Raw genomic sequence first — 19,319 nt, 5'->3', positions numbered from 1 at the left:
AACTGCAACTCTTTATAAGACAGGACCCAGTTCTGCTATTTTGCACATTGCATATCAAAAGAAAAGGTATACAAATATGGCATGAGATACGTGTAGCTCCATGTGTTGTGTCACCAGACTATAAACCACACAGTACAGGGTTCATATACCTGCTACAGTCTACATTATCATCTTTTGATAAGATATTCATCTATATTTGCTACTCTCAACCCAGGTTAAGTAAAGCAGCACTATTAAAAATCTCATTGATTGCTGTTGGTGTTATTATTGTTGTTGACTGTGGTGGTGGTGGTGGAGGTGCTGTTGTTGTGAATATAATAATAATAATATTCTGTTTTTATATAGTGCTTAATACAATGTCTCAAAGCACTTTACAGATATCATTATCATATCATTATTATCTAGAGCAGTGGTCTCATAATCCGGTAACCCGGGTTCAAAACCAAGACGATGCGCTAGTGCCCTTTGGTAAGGCATTAATCCTCACTACCAGGTCCCTCGGAGAGGACCTAAAGCCGTCGGCAGTCTGGTTGCTTACTTACAAGCATTTATGCTTTCTTAGCAGTCAGGTAAAATAACCATTACATCATCATTCGTTCAATCACTTCATCATTATCATTATCATTATCATTATCATCTATTTCAAAGAATTTATGATTTTCACAGAGGCGTCATTCTTGAATGCATGAATCCTGATGATGGAAGCACAACTATTCTTATAAATATCTCCCAGTCTTCTTCTGAACTTACTCTGGACGCAGCCGTCATCCTCGATCTCATCCAGGTAATTATCCCGCCTGGTATCGATCTCCCTGAAGTCCTTCACGACGACACCTGGCCTGGAGTCTAACATGCTGGCTATGTGAGGGGTGGCAAGACGCTGCCAATGATGAAGGGCCATGGAACCTAGGAAACAAATATAGTGAAAGATAGTATGAGACATTGAGTGAGAATAAGTATGAGACATGGCAAGGGCTCAGTGGTAGAGCAGTGGTTGCAAAACCGAGAGGTCCTGGGTTCGAAACCAAATCAATGCACTTGTGTTCTTTGGTAAGACATTAATTCTCATTACCAAGTCCCTTTAGAGAGGACTTCAAGCCATCGGTCCAATGGTTGCTTACTAATACAAAGATATACATGCTTTCTTAGCTGCCAAGTACAGTAAAACAATAATCAATCATCAATAAGAGAGAGAGAGAGGGTGGGAGGGTGAAAGTGATGGGAGTTATGGAAAGAGAGGAGAGAGAGAGAGGAGAAGAAAGGGAGTTCATGAGAGGGTGAAAGATAATACAATAATCAATAATCATGCAACAGTATAATGATTGAGCAACACAGCTTCAAATACGATTGCTCCATACTTGATTTCTGAACCTAACAAGAGAGGGCTAAAACTCATCCAAATCTACCTTCAAATTAAATCTTAACCTTTATCATTGACAAAGTAACAAAGCCAATGGAGCCAATGTCATGTACATAACATTTATGATGCCATAAAAGTATCCAAGCACTGTACACAGAAAGATGTATATGGGACTACACGAACATGTGGCATAAAAATCTGTCCCGATTTTTATGTTACAAGCCAAATTTATAATATTAAGGCATTTGATGAGCCATGACTTCATGCAGTCGAATGTAACTGTGTTTACATAGAGGTCAAATCAATAACAGAAACAAAACCAAAACAAATAGTGTGATTGTACTCACCTTCCATTGGTTTGACAATCTGCAGTTTCTCTGGCATGTATGCCCTGAACGACTGGCCTCCTCCTCCTCCTCCTCCTCCTCCTCCCATCGGTACCGTTGAGATGCCGGAGATCCCGGACAGTCCCGACAGCATACTGTCTGGACTAGGACAGGTAGGTGAGTTGACGTGGAGCTCAGCGTAGTCCCGCTCGGCAGTCTCGTTCTCTCGTCTGAGCTTGAGACGTCTTAGAGCGGTCTCGAGGTCATTGGAACCAGGGATGCTGGAGACCGGAGGATGCAGACCGGATCTAGGGTGAGGAGAGGGGAGAGTAAACAATTCACCATCAACTCTTCTCTACACTAGTATTAACGCTTCACTACACTACTATCAACTCTTCTTTACACCACTATTAACTCTTCCCTGTTCCATTATTTAGGTACCAAGGCTGGTATCTAAATATGTGAAGTTAACATTTTACTTTGAATTTGGCTTGACTTATTAGTACAATGACTGAAGTTGTATCACTTTAGCCAAAATTTCTAGCTTTTAAATGTGACATCATATACCTTGATTATCTTATCTAAGCTTAAACTATCAGTTTGAAAGCAGTATATCACATTCTGCTTGTACACAGCACACTTATCTCAACATTGTCATAACAATGAGGGACCCACACTGAAACAATTGATATAAGTTTGCTTTCCAATTATTAAATAGGATTCTTAAAACATAGAAATAAATCTTTTAAACCAAAGATACAAGTGAATGCTTGTGTCGGATTAGTATTGTATAAACGATGAAAACTGAGTAATACTGAGTAAATATAACTATCCCACATTTCTTCACATAGTTTTACCCTTGATGGACTATATACTTGAACACCATTTTTGTCTTCTTTCTTCTACCTACCCAAGAGAGCTGTTGATACTCTCACTATCACCTTCATACATCTCACTCCTTGGTGAGCCTACGAGAGAGACGACGGAGCTGGACGGAGAGACTGGTCGGCTGTAGAAATCACTGCTGTACCCAGAGCCAGGACTGTTATGGCTTCTCTTGTTCACCACCTTCACCGTCTTCATTACATTCTTGTTGTATTCCCTGAAATAGAAGATGGAAAAGAAAATAAATAGATTAGAATCTCATTAAAGGCATCGTTTAACACTGTTAAATCTGAGATGCACAGCCCTACTTGTTATCAGTGTTTGTGATAGGGTGTAAAATTGAAGCCCTAAAAAAAGTTGCGCTTCAAAAAAGTAAAAATCTTTGAGTGACCGGTTTTATCATACTTATTTTCCCCAATAGACTGTAGTGTTATGAAAACCGTTAGGTAAACGCAAAATTTGGTTTTGATTTCCAATCATGAATATCTTGATAATCAGACAGGCAATCGGCTTGTAAAAGTCATGGGGTTCCTGACTGACCTAAAGGTTTATAATTATTATTGCAGCATGAGCTAAATCCAGGATTTTGTTTCAGAATCTGAGACAGTTACTGGATCCCTTTAAGTTTGTATCACTGATTCTTCTTCAGTTAAAGTACAAGATGAAGCATCATAAAAAGAAGAAAAGCATGACTTATTCGGGACAGGAATTTGTTTAGGGCTACCTTGATCATTAATTATCACCAAATTGGCAACACTTGTAGGTCTTTTTTGTTGTCTTTTTTGTTGTTGATTAACTTGAAATATGATATGGGGAGAGGGGGGGGGGGATTTTGTTTGATTTCCTTTTTTTTCTACATTAATCTAAATGGACACATCTTGTATGGAGGAAAAAAAAGTGATGAGCCAATTGATACAACATGCTATTGTAAATAAATGGTGTAATCTATTCTGAAGAACTGTGTCTGATCTGTACAATATGTCCTCAAGAGTTATGGATGTATATCTTGTGCATACCTTTTGCCTTTCTTGGAGAGATGTGGGTCTTTCTCTAATCGTTGCTCTACACAGTCTACCAGCTCAGCTGCTAAGGAATCCTGTCATAGAAAAACAACAAATAATTTGTTTTTGTCTTCATTCAAGTGACTAAGAAACAAAGAAGTCAGAACATATTAAAGCAGTCCCCAACACCCATAAATAACAACATTCAGTGTTTGGTTAAGGATGAAAAGAAGAAAAGCATTTCATAACAAAGCCCATGTGGAAGGTGTCTCGGAGTGAACTTCCACAGGCACGAACAGATGCCTCAAGTAAGTTATTCGCAAGAAGCTTTCTGTTAGTTTAGAGAGTAATTTTGATTTGCAAATTTGCAATATCTTGACTGAACTCATATTTGAAGCTGATTATTTGAGTTTGATATTATGAAATTGAACCCCAAATATAAAGAGCAAAATAAATGCTGGTGATTTTTGCCCTTCAAGAAAAAAAATATTAATTTCATAATCTCTGCTATCAAGAAATCATGTAGGACATATGCCCACACAAATAATCATTATACCTGTAACAGTTTTTCTCCTTCTTCTCTTCCTCATGTTTTCCCTAAAGATTTGCTTCTAAATTTCTGTTGAGAGGCATTTGGTTAAGTGATATATATTTTCTTAGACTTTGTTTGTTGATATTACTTTATGTCCATGGCAAACGTCCAATATTTGTTAAGACATAATCTACTTCATTTTTGGAGTGTTTACATAGATATGAAATATGAGACGAAACTGAAACATGCTTTATCTTTAAGAGCAGAACATGACGCCATGTGCCTGGGGGAAGTAACTTTGAACGTCCCATCTTTTTTTCTTTCTTTTTTCTCTCTTTTTTTAATATCGGTTTTGAAATGGAGAGACAGAAAAATACCCTGGATATGATATGAGAAAATATAAGCTTTCAAATGAGAATGTTTAAGAAGACTTAATAACTGAGAAGTAGTGTTTTTAAAGGACACCAAATGACCATACAACTGTGCATCTGTGCATCAGACAATGAAATCATCTGCTCAGAGCCAGAAAGACATTTAAGTCTGTGTAAAAGTATACAAGCTAACACCCTTCTGGCTCTAAACAGAAGGATATATAAAACATTACTCATTCTTCTTTCCTTTTCTGACTATCAATTTCAGACTGATACAGCCTCTCATTATGTACTGACAGTCACGGATGCGACTGCTGACAAAATGGTTTTATTACTTGGATAATATATTATGGAATGATATTATACTTTTTTTATTGCATATGTTTAATGACTTAATGACAACAGTACATATCATTAAAATATGAGCACTGGCAACATAGTGACATACTTCCGCTTTTTCAAAAGAGTCCCAGTATATTAATCTACGTTTACATTGATCTTTATGTTCTAAAATCCTGGAAAATATATCTGCACATGGGAACAAAATCATTCATTTACACTGCGTGGAACTTACATAATGATGGCTACTCCGAATTTGTTAAATGAGTTGCAACTTCAATGTTAATGATAATAATCGATATCAGATATTTATGTCCACCATGCAAGGGGCTCAAGGCGCTCCAATATTACCTGGCACTGCTAGGCTGCCAATTTCGGCGCTCACAGCCCGACGACTTATCCACTAGACCACAACACTTCTCCTACCTCCATTGATCTGCTGAAGGTTTTAGATTACCTTACACTTTTCTATCTCCTAGATTAGTCAACTCTTGAAGTAAGTTTGAAAAGATATTCCATAAACTTGATAATTCAGCAAGTTAGCAAAATATATGTGTAGCTGATAAAATAATTTCAACTTTGGTTGATGCAGACAAGGGCAAGGTGGAGAACTTCACATCACCTTTCTCAAGTATATACACCCTCCATTTTCAAGTGTGCTCAAATAGATTCAAAGGCAACTTCCCATGGCCATAATACCTTATTTGCGCTACACTAATGTGATGCGCAACCATGTGAGAACTGTATATTATTCTGAGAGAACCATGTTCAGTAAAAGCAAATATAAATGAAACGTTCTCTTTGTATTTATGGGAACATGACTACACACTAGAGATAAAATATGAGTGCATTATTGTTTAAGAAAGAAAGTCACGTCCAACTACATCAATATCAAAGGTACATGTAGATTGGAAAATTCAAGATAAGAGTTTGCTTTATCACGCTCCTCAGGATAATCATCTTTATCTCTATGACCTAAAAATCAATTGTCATTACGAGTGACTTGTAAAGTCTTCCATTTTCGTTTTCATTTTTAATGAAACTGCTACACATGTAGAAACATTGAAAGCATATTGCTGCGATCAAAATAATACCAACCATTTTCAAGTCCTTCAATTTCAATGCTCTTAAAGCTTATAAACACTAGTGTGGCTAGGAGGGATTAGACCACACAGTGAGGTCACTGACAGGTGGCTATCTCATCAACTCAGCTCTCAAATAACATAAGAAATAGAGGATCATGGGGGACCAACAGGCACCGATTGGGGAAGTTTTCTATATAGAGGGAGCAAGTAGCTACAAGTAGGACAGTGGGGCTTTAAGAAGATGTGTCATGATCTTCCTTTTTCATGAGGGTATACAAAATATTATATTGGTGAGGTTTTATTGAGAATGCACTCTATAAAATACCTTTTCCACTCTGGTGCTTTAAAGCCTGTCTGCACTAGTTTGGCCAAGAGGGATTAGACCTCCCAGCGTGATCACTGACAGGTGGTTAGCTCATCAACTCAGCTCTCAATTAACATACAGTGTAAGAAAAAGGGGTTCATGGAGGACCAACAGGCACCGCTTAGGCATTGTTTGCAATATAGAGGGAGCAAGTAGCTACAAGTAGTGCAGTGGGGCTTTAAAGGAAAAGTTCTGCAAAACTGATTTATCTTTCTCTTGGCAATATTGGTGATACATAAAAATTTCCCGTTATCATTCGCTACCATCAAAATATTGACATTTCTTGCGACATCCTAGGCAAACATTCTTACAGTATCTTTTGTAGCTCTACATAAAATCTATCAAGTTAATATTCTACATCAAATCATATCGCAAATTATCAGATATTTTTGGAACATAGTCCATAAAATGATATTGACAATCAAACATGATAAGATAATTTATGATAGCATGTCTTCAATTCAGGCATTAAAAACATTACCCAGACGCACTAAATTTGTTAATGTGTCATTAAGAATTTAATTTTTATAGAGAGGCCTCCATTAAAAATGTTTATTGAGATATATGATGGCTTTTCTTTTATTTAGTGTCACGCCCAAACTCTGGAACAACCCTGTCCCCTCCTCCTAATGTCATCATTGAAAATGATCTTGAGACTCATCATTTTTGGAAACCAGTCCATAGTCAATTGCAATCTATAATCTTTGACACTCCAAAACCAAATTTCAGGACCTGTTTAAATACTTCTCTAGTTCCGCACCTGGAGCTCCCATCCAAACATCAATACTCTAGCCACAGAGCTATTGTGTCTCAATAGAAATGCAGCTTTTTTAGATGATCATAATAATAATAATATTGGGTTCCTGTTTAGCGCTTGTATCTGTCAGACTTGACACTCAAGGCACTCCTGATTATTACCCTGGCTTTACGATGGCTGCCATTACAGCGCTCTAGCATTTCAAGGAATTAATTCCTGCCAGGTACCAGGATTGATGGGGGGGGGGGGGGGGTGATGGGTGTATAAATGTACCTAAACAGTACGGGCCTACTTGATGTTAAAGCTAGACAGAGAGGGCTAACTTACAGTGGGGAAGACAAGTTTAGGGTTGAGATAGGTGCCAAAGCTGATACTGCAATGGGACATAAACTTGTCACTAGATCTCTCTGATATCTAGCTTGTGCATTTCTGGTTTGAATGCCTTCTTCTTTTCTTTTCTCTTCTTTCCTGTTTTCGAGAGCAAGATGGGGGGTTTCGCACACCCCTGGAGGGTAAGGGCACATAAGAAATGGGGTAACTTACAGCAGGGAAGACTGGTAGTGGGTTTAGATAGGTGCCAAAGCCGATACCGCCGTGGGACATAGAACTACGGTTAGATCTCTTCGCTGTCTCCTGCGCTTCTTGGAACATGGTGTAAACTTCCTCATACTTTTCTTTCGTCTCAATTAACTGAAACAGTAAAGCATAATTATGGAAAGTTTAAAATAACAGTTCGTAACAACCCATAAGAACATCAATGGAGAGTAGTAGAAAAATATATATCATATGCAGAAATAATAACTGAATTCTGTGCAGCTCTCGAGATCAGAAAAATAGCTTTTCAAAATCGATAATTCAGAAATGAGATGAACAAAAATGTTAAGCGTGAACTAACATTTTCCCTCTCAGTTCATTTTCCCTCTCAGTTCATTTTCCCTCTCAGTTAATACCAATTGAAGACTTCAAAACAAATGCAAGTAATAAGTCCAGGATTTTCTTATTTGAAAGCTCACAAATAAATTAAATTTCTCACTCTTTATTGGATCTTCTCCAATTTTCAATGACATATCTCGCTTATTTTGAAGGAAAACACAACTTGTTTCCTTTTCTAAAACCTACTTGATGCTTCTGTTGACAACTCCTTCAATGTATGACGATGATCTGACACATGATCCAGTAACACATACTCCATTGTTATTTGCTCAGGGCCTTTTTTGTTTTAAACCTAGGTTTTGATTAGGGTTAGGGTTGCGATGGGCCTTTCATTTAGTTTAGTTTAGATTAGGGATAGTGTCAGGTCCAGGGCTAAAGGTAGAAACTGACAGGTAGAAACTGACAGTGGAGTAATTGTTGGCAGAGTATATGTTGTACAATCTGTTGAACCAAAGTTATAAAAAACATCAAAAGCTTGACAGGGCCTTTCTTACATCTTTGACTAGGTCTTGCTGTGAATCTTTGGAAGCTGTAAGGTGCCGGCTCATCTCCTCATTCTCAACGGAAAGCTGAAAGAAAGTAAAGACATAATCATAATCACAGTAGATATTCAGACCAAGAGTCTAAGGCTGGATTAATACACATGTCACGAATATTTGTATTTTCCTCTTTTGTGGGCTCAGAAAAAAATACATGTACTATTCAGTTACAAGGGTTGTCCAGGTTAGCAGATTTAAAACAATACTTTCAAAGGCCTTGCAGAAGGTACTGTTTACACCGTAAAAATGAAGTCAAAATATTTCCTACTTCTCATCTCACAAGGTATTTGGCAATGTAATTTTAAATTAGAATTCAGCTGATTTAAATTCTGTTGCAATTCAAATTGGAGTTTTTATTTCCCATACACAATGAACAATCTCCCTCAAATAATTTAGAAATGAACAAATATTGCCACTTTCAAAATGAAAGTTTAAGACTCTCCAATCTCAAAATCATATTGTTGTTATGATCATTCTTCTCATATAATTTATATACGAGGTGAATTGAACAGCCGTTTTAGTGAAACAAAAATTTGCTGACGCCAAGTTAATAGAGGTCACTCACCTTTTTGACCTTTTGCTGGAGGTCAACAAGTTGGGCCAAGAGATAGGTGATCTCTTCCTGTTGCCTCATGTTCTCCTCAAACCTCTTACTCAGCTCATCCGTCAGAATCTCACAAGTACCACGTGCATCACCTGAATAAAGAGAGAGAGAGAGGCAGAAATGTAAAATAGAGAGCACTATTAAACTATGAGTTCTTTTGAAATGTATAAAAGACAGATTATTGGTCCTTCAAACATGTAAGACACAATAAAATGGAGGAAGAAAAGCTTTTGATATACATTTCAGTGAACATCAGGTTGGGAGTAAGATTTTGGAGTTTTCTAGCATATTTCTAAATATTCAATGAACGAGTGCCCCCAAATATAACGTTCCAAAATCTCCACTACCCTTATAACCTAAAAATATCTCTCAATAATAACAATAAGAAGAAGAATAATGGTGGCTTCTTATATAGCGCACATGTTCACCATGCTATGACGCTTCTGGCAATCCAAGCTTATTACCCCGGTCAGCCAAGCGGCCAAATATGTAGCGCTCTACAATATCCGGGACCCATTTAAACCTCGGTGGAAAGCGGCAAATACAGATTGATGTCTTGCCAAAGGATATTAGTGTCAAGATGGGATTCCAACCCTCAACCTTTGGATTGAGAGTCAAGTGGATGAACCACTATACCACCACACCCCTTCTCTTATGGATTTTATACTGCATGAATATAAAGATTTTCAAGTGTACTCAACTTTGTAAAAGTACTAACACTTGTTTTACCCGGATGCTAACAAGCAGGTATTTACTTATAGGTAAGCAAATATGAGCCCTTTTGCTTTTACATGGAGACAAATATTATCTCAACCATGGCTTTCTAACATTTCTTTACACAAACTAAAAAACTCTCTCATTGTCACATCATATGAGGGGCCTTAACTTAACAAACTGTGCTTCAACCAAGCTCTCCTCGTTATGATTATACTCTATTATATTTTGTTACATGTGATTTCTGGAAGACAAATAAACTTGATACTTGATGTCATTTTCAAGGACAGAGGAACCAGTGCCTTACACCGCCTTCAACTGACAAAATCTACCTTTAACAATCAACATCATTCCCATAAAAACCAGTGCCTTACACCACCTTCGACCGACAAAATCTACCTTTAACAATCAACATCATTCCCATAAAAACCAGTGCCTTACACCACCTTCGACAGACAAAATCTACCTTTAACAATCAACATCATTCCCATAAAAACCAGTGCCTTACACCACCTTCGACAGACAAAATCTACCTTTAACAATCAACATCATTCCCATAAAAACCAGTGCCTTACACCACCTTCAACCGACAAAATCTACCTTTAACAATCAACATCATTCCCATAAAAACCAGTGCCTTACACCACCTTCGACAGACAAAATCTACCTTTAACAATCAACATCATTCCCATAAAAACCAGTGCCTTACACCACCTTCAACCGACAAAATCTACCTTTAACAATCAACATCATTCCCATAAAAACCAGTGCCTTACACCACCTTCAACCGACAAAATCTACCTTTAACAATCAACATCATTCCCATAAAAACCAGTGCCTTATACCACCTTCGACTGACAAAATCTACCTTTAACAATCAACATCATTCCCATAAAAACCAGTGCCTTATACCACCTTCGACCGACAAAATCTACCTTTAACAATCAACATCATTCCCATAAAAACCAGTGCCTTACACCACCTTCGACCGACAAAATCTACCTTTAACAATCAACATCATTCCCATAAAAACCAGTGCCTTACACCACCTTCAACCGACAAAATCTACCTTTAACAATCAACATCATTCCCATAAAAACCAGTGCCTTACACCACCTTCGACCGACAAAATCTACCTTTAACAATCAACATCATTCCCATAAAAACCAGTGCCTTACACCACCTTCGACCGACAAAATCTACCTTTAACAATCAACATCATTCCCATAAAAACCAGTGCCTTACACCACCTTCAACCGACAAAATCTACCTTTAACAATCAACATCATTCCCATAAAAACCAGTGCCTTATACCACCTTCGACTGACAAAATCTACCTTTAACAATCAACATCATTCCCATAAAAACCAGTGCCTTATACCACCTTCGACCGACAAAATCTACCTTTAACAATCAACATCATTCCCATAAAAACCAGTGCCTTACACCACCTTCGACCGACAAAATCTACCTTTAACAATCAACATCATTACCATAAAAACCAGTGCCTTACACCACCTTCAACCGACAAAATCTACCTTTAACAATCAACATCATTCCCATAAAAACCAGTGCCTTACACCACCTTCGACCGACAAAATCTACCTTTAACAATCAACATCATTCCCATAAAAACCAGTGCCTTACACCACCTTCGACCGACAAAATCTACCTTTAACAATCAACATCATTCCCATAAAAACCAGTGCCTTACACCACCTTCAACCGACAAAATCTACCTTTAACAATCAACATCATTCCCATAAAAACCAGTGCCTTACACCACCTTCGACCGACAAAATCTACCTTTAACAATCAACATCATTCCCATAAAAACCAGTGCCTTACACCACCTTCGACCGACAAAATCTACCTTTAACAATCAACATCATTCCCATAAAAACCAGTGCCTTACACCACCTTCGACCGACAAAATCTACCTTTAACAATCAACATCATTACCATAAAAACCAGTGCCTTACACCACCTTCAACCGACAAAATCTACCTTTAACAATCAACATCATTACCATAAAACGACACCATACCATGTTTGATTTACGTATTTGCATGTAACATTGATGTACAGCAAATCTGTAAATATAGACAATAACATTTCATTTCGAGTCTTAAAGCCCCACTGAACTACTTATAGCTACTTGCGCCCTCTATATAGCAAACAATGCCTAGTCGGTGACCATTGATCCACCATGATCTTTATTTTTTTCTTATGTTAATTGAGAGCTTATTTGATGAGATAACCACCCGTCAGTGACCATGCAGGGAGGTCTAATCCCTCTTGGCCGAACTAGTGCAGACAGGCTTTAAATCTTGAATCTTGCATAATTAAAAACACCCATGCTTACCGAGTTGTCTGAAGCAGTCCCTTACAAGCTCCTCCTCCTTCTCTTCTATATTGGTGGTGGTTGTACGGAGCTCGCATGTCTCTATCCTGAGATGAAGATTCTCCTCCTCTAGGTTCTTGATTTTCTTCTGCAGGTTGTCAATGTTGATGTACTTGGACTGGATGCTCGCCTTGCCCTTCATGTTCCTTCAATCAACAAAAAACAATGAAAAAAGTAAATACCGGCACAAGCAAATACACAACTGCAGTAATGATTGCAGAAAGCAATGTAAGGTTTGAGGAAGCTTAAAATGACATTCTCATTAAGAATTTCAAAATTCTAATCTGTAGAATTGAAGTTCTCAATCTTTTTCTGTCGGTTGTTAATGTTGATGTACCTGGAATGGATTCTACCCTAGCCCTTCATATTATTTTGAAGAGAAAGTAACTGAGCAAATAATCGTCTTTACCACTTTGATAATAAAATTGAGAAAGTAACATACAGTTTGGGGAAAATTCAGGGAATCTGATCAAGGTCTCATTAATTTAAAAATTCAAATTTTAAAATATGAAGATTTGAGATCAATAACAAAAAGAAGATAAACAATTTTCAATTACACTCATAAGATAATAATGTACTGCACACTATTTGATCAGATTTTGGGATATTTCTTTATCATTAGAAATTTAAATTCAAGCAGGAAAAAAACCTTCCTAATTGTTTTCAGTTGGAAAGAAGGCTTAACTTTCTTCTCCCCTTTACTCCTCCATTTAAAATACACAATAATTGTTCTTGTTGTTCTTTTCTTTTCTCTCAATGTTACTGTTGTCACTATTGCCCTCTTTGTTATGCTTTCTAACAGCTGTCTACAGAGGGAGCAATATCTTCATAATTCTTACCATACGGCTTCGTCTTCGGAGTCGCTATGTTCCACATCATTGGTATAGATGCTGAGTAGCTCCGCCTTCAATTTCAAGTCATGCCGGTACTGGGTATTCTGAAGATCAACAATAGACAGGCACAAATATAAACTCACTGAGCCTTCTAATTGTAACTCATTTTAACAAAATTCATAAGCTAAAATAATGACCATAATGTTAATAATTTGAAGCTACATAAAAATTATATACATTTACTCTCCCTTGGTACTTAAGGACCATTTTTTAAGCTTTAGTTCTCCTAACAAATTGGTTTTATATGAATGATTTACCGATCAAATTTCTTCGGCAGATGTCATGAATCTGCATAAGTTGTACATTCTGTTTATTTTTACCTTTCCTTTTCTTGATGTTGTTTTGAGAATTTTATTCTTAACTACATTTTAATAGGATTCCTTATTATTAAAATCACTCATTACAAATTTCTCATTATAGTGCTAACAATTCTTGGAAAAGTTATGAATGAAATGAAAACCATTTTTTTATATTAATATGTAACATCATTCAATAAGAAATGAACAATCCTCCCTTTTCTTTGTTTATGTTATCTTGTAGACATTAACGACACATTTCGCCCACTAAATGCGCCCAATGTTCAAGTAGGTCAAAGTTCATATCAGATGCTCGCACGATCACATGCACTCTTCACATTTTCACATGTCAACCCAAATTGATCACATGATCCTTATGACAAATATTCCATACTTGTTGATAAGAATCACAAACTATTATTGGCCAATCACAATGTTCTGATATATCAATGTAAATGTTGATTCTCCCACTTCACCCAAGAACATGACTTTTGGACAGGGCAGCTAGTCGACTTTGCTTGGTTAGCATTATGTTGAAATATTTACACCATTTACTTTTTATTGGTTATCTTTGTTTGTTTGTTAATGGATTGCACAAATTTCTTGACACTCAATAAAAATGCTGATAAAAACATAACTACATAGTGTTTCTTGGGTATAGGAAAGAGAAAGAGAATTCCAATATTCAATATAAAGTTGAGAAGGATGGAAATCATTTTGAAATAAAGAAGGGATTCTTACCTGATCTGCGACAATTGTGAGCTTCTCTTCCGTTAATTCAATCCGACCCTCAAGTTGCTTGTTCTGTTGCAGGAGAGATTGGCCAATCTTGGCTGCAAGCTCCAAATCCTTCTCCTTCTGTACTCAAAAACAACAAACAAGAAACACTTCTCATTAAAGTGACACGGTAACATTGCCCCAGATTTTGAAACAAATTCCTGGATTTAGCTCATGCTGCAATCGTAATTATAAACCTTTAGGTCAGTCAGGAATCCCATGACTTTTACAAGCCGATCGCCTGTCTGATTATCAAGATATTTATGATTGGAAATCGAAATTTCATTTTCGTTTTCCTAACAGTTCTTATAACACTAGTCTATTGGGGGAAATGAGTATGGTAAAACCGGTCACTCAAAGATTTTTACTTTTTGAGGAACTTCATGATCATTTTGAATCGCAATCTTTTTTAGGGCTTCAATATTACACCATATCACAGACACTGATAACAGGTAGGGCCATGCGTCTCAGATTTAACATTGTTAAAGGATGCCTTTAAGGTGTGTCTTAGTGAAATGTAAGATGAGTCTTTCCTGCTCCTCTTTTAACCCAAAAAAGCATCTCACCAATCAATGGCAGGTGTGCAATAAAGGTGTTACTAATTCAGACAGTTACAAGCCTCCCCCAAGTATAATTGAAAGCAAGTTGTTGCTTTATAGCCAGATGCTTGGTTAAAAGTGGCATGGCTGACTTACATGTATGTGCACGCCACAAGTTTAGCCTGTTGAACAACTCACATATTCTGAGTTGAAACCGCAAGTATCAACATTAAAAACTGTTTAAACCGATTATCTTCAGCATTAAAAAAATCCATTGAAGGGACTTTTGGGGTTAAGATTCATTTCTTTTATTGCCTACAGGAATTTCACATGAAATGGAAATTTAAAAGTTCAAGATTAGATTAAAATTCATGCAGAGAAACATATAACAGATGTACTCATTTACTTCTGAAGACATGTTTCAGATCCTGTAAAAGGCATGATAGGCCATTTGAATGAGACTTTAATCAAATTGATGTGAAAATAATGTTCAAATATATTCATTAGAATCTGAAGAGAATGTTTTAGGAGAAAATGAAGAAAAAAATGACTAACCTCTTCCAGTAGTTTTGTAACTGCATCAATGTCATTGTAGGTCTTGGTCATCTGCACCACACGATCACCACATAACGCTGTAAAGTAGAAGAAACAAATGAAATAAATGATTAAACATCAATTGCCTCATCTCAACAGAGCTTTGCAAAAAGACAAAGAAACACTATATAAAGAAACAGAAACCAATGTACAGCCCCACCCATCTATTGAGGCCACCCACGGGAAATAGAGACAGTGGCCACTGTAGACATGTAGACTATAAAGAGGTAGTCATTAAGACAGGTTCGGCTAAACTGGTATAAGTGATCAAAAATTGTAGGCACAGCAATCAGTTGAATTTTTAGAAGAAAGTTCTTTGGAAAAGATTGGTAAGTGTATTCCATAAATGAGATTAGCTTTCATATTAGTTTGCATAAAAAGTAAAGTTGAGTGAAACTAATATCACATATTTAAGATGATCTTATTCTTTTGCTCTACATGGCTCTCTCTTTCTCTCTCCCCCTTTTTTTTGTTGTTGTTCATTTCTCTTTTGGTAATGGCCATGGCTTTTACTTCAGTTTCCTGTTTTTCTAGAAAAGGTATGTCATCAACCTCCTAAAAAGGAAAATAGGGAAATTCCTATTTCCACAGAGAAAAACCCAGTCCAGACATTTGTGTTATAGGTGGTAAACAACTTCATCGATAGACGTCAAAAATTTTCTTACACAGACTACCCATTAATTCAATTACAGTCACTGAAATATGCAAATCATGTTTTCTATATTTCATCATATAATAATTTTGGATTTCTGAAAATGAAATTACAACATAGTCAATGTAAGATATACATATGTCGACAGTAACTTGTTTTAGATAGACCTTCGTCAATGAGATTTCTTACAACGCTTTCATGCATTTTATTTTATATTCATTTGTGTACTTATTTATTTTGTTAATCAGGGCTCTTTTTCAGCTTTTAGATCTGTTTTGCACCTTCCAAAAGCTAGATATTTCTCTGCTCTCACATATATTTATTTACTACATATACATGTAATGTTCCTAAATATAAATCTGCACACACAGCACATAATGTTCCTACACGCAATAAAAGCCTTTGTGTGTAGGTATTCAAGTCCCATAAAAAGTCAAGTTGAGTGCAATTAACATTACACTTGAATCAAGCTACATTATCACTTCCTCTTCCTGTGTGACGGTATATGAACTTTTAGCATGCTAGAACAACGGCCAGTCTCTCCAGTACACAACTTATATTGTTGTTACCTTACATGTACTACGGTATATTGACATATAGAGTAGAAACATATATGGTACTCGACCGTGTTACTTTTTCATCAAAAAACATTTGTCACAATTTAGTTTGTAGTTTTGCTAGTATCTCAATGAGATTAATCGATGGCTGAATATATCAACAATGTCACGTGTACAGTAGTATTAACGAAGATTGACGTTCTAGTAAATACACGTTTTAAAGCCAAATCTACTCTAAAGGATGTCTAAAGAAGTAGGAATATAATCTGATTTCAACAAAATTGCACAAATACAAAGAGGACTTTTCTACTTTCACTCCATAGTCCAGACAGCTTTTTTTTAAATAACAGTTGAGTTTCTATCTAACCACATCTCAATTCAGTGTAAGCAGAAATTATAACACTGTCTGCTGAACTTAAGGACAAGAAAGACATTACCTCTCTGTAAATGTAATGTATATTAAGACCCTTTGTGGCTCTCAGAAGATGGTATGCAGAAACAACCAACTAATCCCCTTCAATTGACCCACAACTGTGCACTAACAATATCCACTGGTTTCAATTAATATTATTTCCTCCTCAGAAAAACACAGTCATAAAAATATGGAAATTGAAAACAAAGCAATCATGGGAGACATTTGCTAGTTATCCAATATCCCTCCAATTAGACAAATTAGTCATTCTACTATGTTTGTAAGACATGAAGTTCATTTGTTGACGTCAAAATACCACACCCTTCAAAATCATTAGCTGCAATAATACATGCGTACATTTCTTCTCCAGAAGATTTGCTAGAAGTGTAATAAAAAGAAAACTTCCCTTTGCATTTCTTTCTTTTCAGGTTCTTTTTTATTTGGGTCGGGAGGATACTCTAAACATCACTTCATCATTTCAGAATTTTATTTTTCATTCTTTCTGCTGAAATTTCCTATAAGCTTTTGTTATCTCTTCCAATAGAAATTCTGACTGCTGAAAAAAGTTTGTCAACATGTTTAAATATTTACAATAATCCTAGCATTAAATTTAACGACTAAAGATATAAGCTCTGAGGGGTAACTATGGAAATAGCATGACTTCATTTTCCGACAGACTTTTGAAGAAGGCACTTGCGGCATGCATGTACTTGCAAAATAATTCAGGCAAGAATTGTCCACATTTTCTCATAACAGACATGAGGTTCATGGGGTTGTATACCCATGTTTATATTGTTATGGATCTAATTATCTATCACTATGAATTACAACATACTTGGACTCCAAATTAATTAAAAATTTTCAGATAAAAGTTGAGAGGAGAATAATAATAAATGAAGAAGAAAAAATACAGAGGACCCGAAACACTTGTGATGACAACCTCACAGTCCCCACTACTGTAGGGAAAGAGTAATTTTGAAACATCTGTATATCAGATAAAAGATCATTCATATTATAATTTTGTTTAGATTAATTAAAAATGCATTATCACAACAGATGTATGGAAGAAAGGAGGCCAAGGCGATATGCAAACTATTTTCAGCCCTAAAAGGGATTTTAAAAACCTAGTAATTGATATCTGATACACTTCTTCCTGTGTAACAAAATATACAGCTGGATTAATCATCATAAATTAGTTCTAATAATGAGGATAAACTTACAAATAGGAATGACACATTTGTCCTGCAATATAGGAATATACATCTCTACAGTCAATGAAAACATTTCCCTCATTCAATGCCAAATACAAATAAAAATAAGCATATCTCTATACTAATGGCCAAATTTAGATTTATATAATTAGAGGGAATTGTTTGGCATTCATGGTAAAAACATAAGAAAGGCATGGCAACATGTGCAAAATAAATAGGCTGCACTTTTTTTAGTATGGTATCGGAAAGATTTAATATGAACATTGTTTTAAGAGTCTGTGATATTTTAATATTTTTCTACATGGCTACTACAAAATAAAATAAACTACACAATCGATTTAGTGCCTTTCCTGTTAGGAATGCACTAGACCCAAGTCAAACTTGGGTTCTCTGAGCAAGATTGTATGCTTTCCTTTTGTACTTCATAATCCTTCACCATTAACCTGTAGAATAAATGCCAGGTAACATTTATAAGGTTGATTTCTTATATACTCTAGCTACCGGTATACGCAAATTACTCTGGGGAGCACTGTTAAGTCAGTGTTAACCATGCTTCAGAATAGCGATTTGCATTGATAATAATATATTCATTATCTATAGACCAAGGATATATCCATAGCAACCAGCAGGTTCTATTAAATGTCAATATTGAGGAACATCAATGGGATGACAATTCTATATAGGTTGTACATGGGAGTACCTATGTCTAACTGATCATCTTATATCACAGGTGTGCTATTTGACTTTACATATTTGATATTTCTAAGGGTGTCTATTCTTGATTTGAAGATTGCTTTGCATCTTTGCTATTTTAATCTGTATGACTGCCTGAGTGCCTGGTCAATATAAACATTTTCATATCTTGTTTTGGATTGTGTATTCTCTCTTTCAGAGCCATTCCTCACGAGCATTTGCTTTTCTATTTGTCCTTTCCATATTCCATACTGGATTTTGTATTATTGTTTGTATGTTTTTAATGGTTATGGTTGAATAAGAAATCTTGAATCTTGACAATGGTATCTTGCTGCCTTTGGAAGGATCAAATAGATCATAAAGAACATTTTGTTTCAATATATCAGTAAACAATGACATTACATGTACATCCGTTCGACAACAGAAGGGCATTAATTCATACACTGTAACAATTTCCTCAGAGTTAACCACCTTCTGGCTC

At 36.1% G+C, this 19,319-nt stretch overlaps 1 protein-coding gene across 5 annotated transcripts in view; it reads right to left on the bottom strand.

Moving 5' to 3' along the window:
- LOC589805 (trafficking kinesin-binding protein 1) overlaps positions 1 to 19,319 on the bottom strand; it is a 63,924-nt gene that overhangs the window by 7,714 nt on the left and 36,891 nt on the right. For all 5 annotated transcript variants that reach the window (XM_030974827.1, XM_030974828.1, XM_030974825.1 and 2 more), the window contains 11 exons: positions 15,275 to 15,351; positions 14,145 to 14,261; positions 13,054 to 13,151; positions 12,176 to 12,360; positions 9,058 to 9,188; positions 8,448 to 8,522; positions 7,564 to 7,710; positions 3,588 to 3,667; positions 2,597 to 2,788; positions 1,708 to 1,994; positions 751 to 906 (listed from right to left, as the gene is read on the bottom strand). In XM_030974827.1, the coding sequence (XP_030830687.1) occupies positions 751 to 906; positions 1,708 to 1,994; positions 2,597 to 2,788; positions 3,588 to 3,667; positions 7,564 to 7,710; positions 8,448 to 8,522; positions 9,058 to 9,188; positions 12,176 to 12,360; positions 13,054 to 13,151; positions 14,145 to 14,261; positions 15,275 to 15,351 (1,545 nt within the window). The remainder of the gene's footprint in view (positions 1 to 750; positions 907 to 1,707; positions 1,995 to 2,596; positions 2,789 to 3,587; positions 3,668 to 7,563; positions 7,711 to 8,447; positions 8,523 to 9,057; positions 9,189 to 12,175; positions 12,361 to 13,053; positions 13,152 to 14,144; positions 14,262 to 15,274; positions 15,352 to 19,319) is intronic.

This window comes from Strongylocentrotus purpuratus, unplaced genomic scaffold (genome assembly GCF_000002235.5).
Source record: "Strongylocentrotus purpuratus isolate Spur 01 unplaced genomic scaffold, Spur_5.0 spur5_scaffold_7, whole genome shotgun sequence".
NCBI classification, from domain to species: domain Eukaryota; kingdom Metazoa; phylum Echinodermata; class Echinoidea; order Camarodonta; family Strongylocentrotidae; genus Strongylocentrotus; species Strongylocentrotus purpuratus.
Note: the sequence above shows the minus strand (reverse complement) of the source record. Positions and strands in the feature narration are given on the sequence as shown.